The sequence below is a fragment of the Morus notabilis genome, unplaced genomic scaffold (genome assembly GCF_000414095.1).
Source record: "Morus notabilis unplaced genomic scaffold, ASM41409v2 C11409870, whole genome shotgun sequence".
Lineage (NCBI taxonomy): Eukaryota > Viridiplantae > Streptophyta > Magnoliopsida > Rosales > Moraceae > Morus > Morus notabilis.
In genome coordinates, this window is record NW_010386981.1 from 1 (window position 1) to 1403 (window position 1403).

The following is a 1403-nucleotide window of genomic DNA, read 5'->3' on the forward strand; positions in this document are numbered from 1 at the left end:
AAAAAAAATAGCCATTGAAGACATCACCTTGAGTTTATGCGGAAAGCAGCTGGCAATGGTGTTCTGAGAACTCCAATGAACGAGTCCCACTCTTCAGGGGACACAATTCCTTGCTCCTACATTACCCAAAAAAAAAAAAAAAAACACACACACACACACACCCATTTGAGCAAATCATTTATCAACAGCGATCCGATAAAGCAATAAAATTCAGACGTAAAAACCTTATAAAACTCGTCGAAAGAAGGGTTCTGAGTAGCGAAAGGTTCCCAAGTGGACTTTGAACCATTGTTGTTGTCGTTTCCGGAGTTGTTGTTGTTGTTGTTGTCGTCGTTTTTGTCAGTCTCCGAGGAAGGATCAGACCTGGAACGCTTCCAAACGTTCTCTCTGTTCTGTCGGAAATGCCTTCGCTGAGTGCGAGCCCCCCTGCCTCCTCGCCCGCCGCCGCGCCCCATTTCTCGCTCTCGCTTGGTATGCTTTTGCTAATGAAGCTCAACTGTTTGTTGTTTTGTCTCAATGGGACTGCCAGTGGAGCTTGACGCGTGCGCTTTGAATGATTGTTGTTTTTGTGCCCGCGAGGCAGTGGCTAAAGCTTTTCCGTTCGGGTGCAGTGGTTTGGGTTTAGTTTGGGGTTTGGGGATAATGTTTTTGAAGCCCATGAACCCCGGCCCAAATTAGAAAAATCCCAAATCGAGTAGAGAAATGCTAGTATTATTTTTTATATTTATTATTTGATACGTGAATTATATTTAAGTAGATTCTATTATTTTATTTTTTATTTACATAATAATATATCATATTAATAGAATTTATGTATCAAACAGTAAATATATAATAAAAAAAATTAAGCATTTTTTTGAGTTAGGCATATACATAGAGTTCCAAGCGCAGGCTAACGATGTCAACAAAAAATAAAAGATATAGCCATAATTCTAGACATTACCGCTAAAAGGAAAAGTTTAAATTACCCGTCCAAGTTAAAATAATAATAATAATAATTAGTATTATATAATTTTGTAGCACAAATCGTGAAAATCATTATGATAAATAATACATGATTTTGTTATTACGAAAAATTATTTAAAAAAATATTATTTTTTTAAGTAATTTGTACAAATAGTCCTCAACTTTTTTAAAATGTGACAGTTTAATCTTTAACATTTTTTTTAACAAAACGACCCTCAAACTCTTTAAACAGGTGTAATTTAGTCATTTTTATCAAATTTTTAACAAATTCTCACATGTAAGCATCACGTGCCTTCTTTTTTTTAATTAAAAGACAAAAATGCCATCAAAACCTCACACCCATGGCCTTCTTCTTCCTCCTCTTTACCTCCTGCGAGCCTCATTCCCGACCAACCCCATCCCCTATGATCTGACCTCCAATGAGTGATTTTTTTTTT

The 1403-nt window shown here is 36.0% G+C and overlaps 1 protein-coding gene across 1 annotated transcript; it reads right to left on the bottom strand.

Annotated features, from left to right (window-relative positions):
- Window positions 1-27: 27 nt before the first annotated feature.
- Window positions 28-727, bottom strand: LOC112095142 (putative uncharacterized protein DDB_G0275317; the record flags this gene model as incomplete). Its single annotated transcript, XM_024176821.1, has 2 exons — window positions 225-727; window positions 28-116 (listed from the first exon to the last, which is right to left on the bottom strand). Coding segments are annotated over exons 1-2 (320 nt in total), but the record flags the coding sequence as incomplete, so codon positions are not given.
- Between the last annotated feature and the right edge of the window lie 676 nt (window positions 728-1403).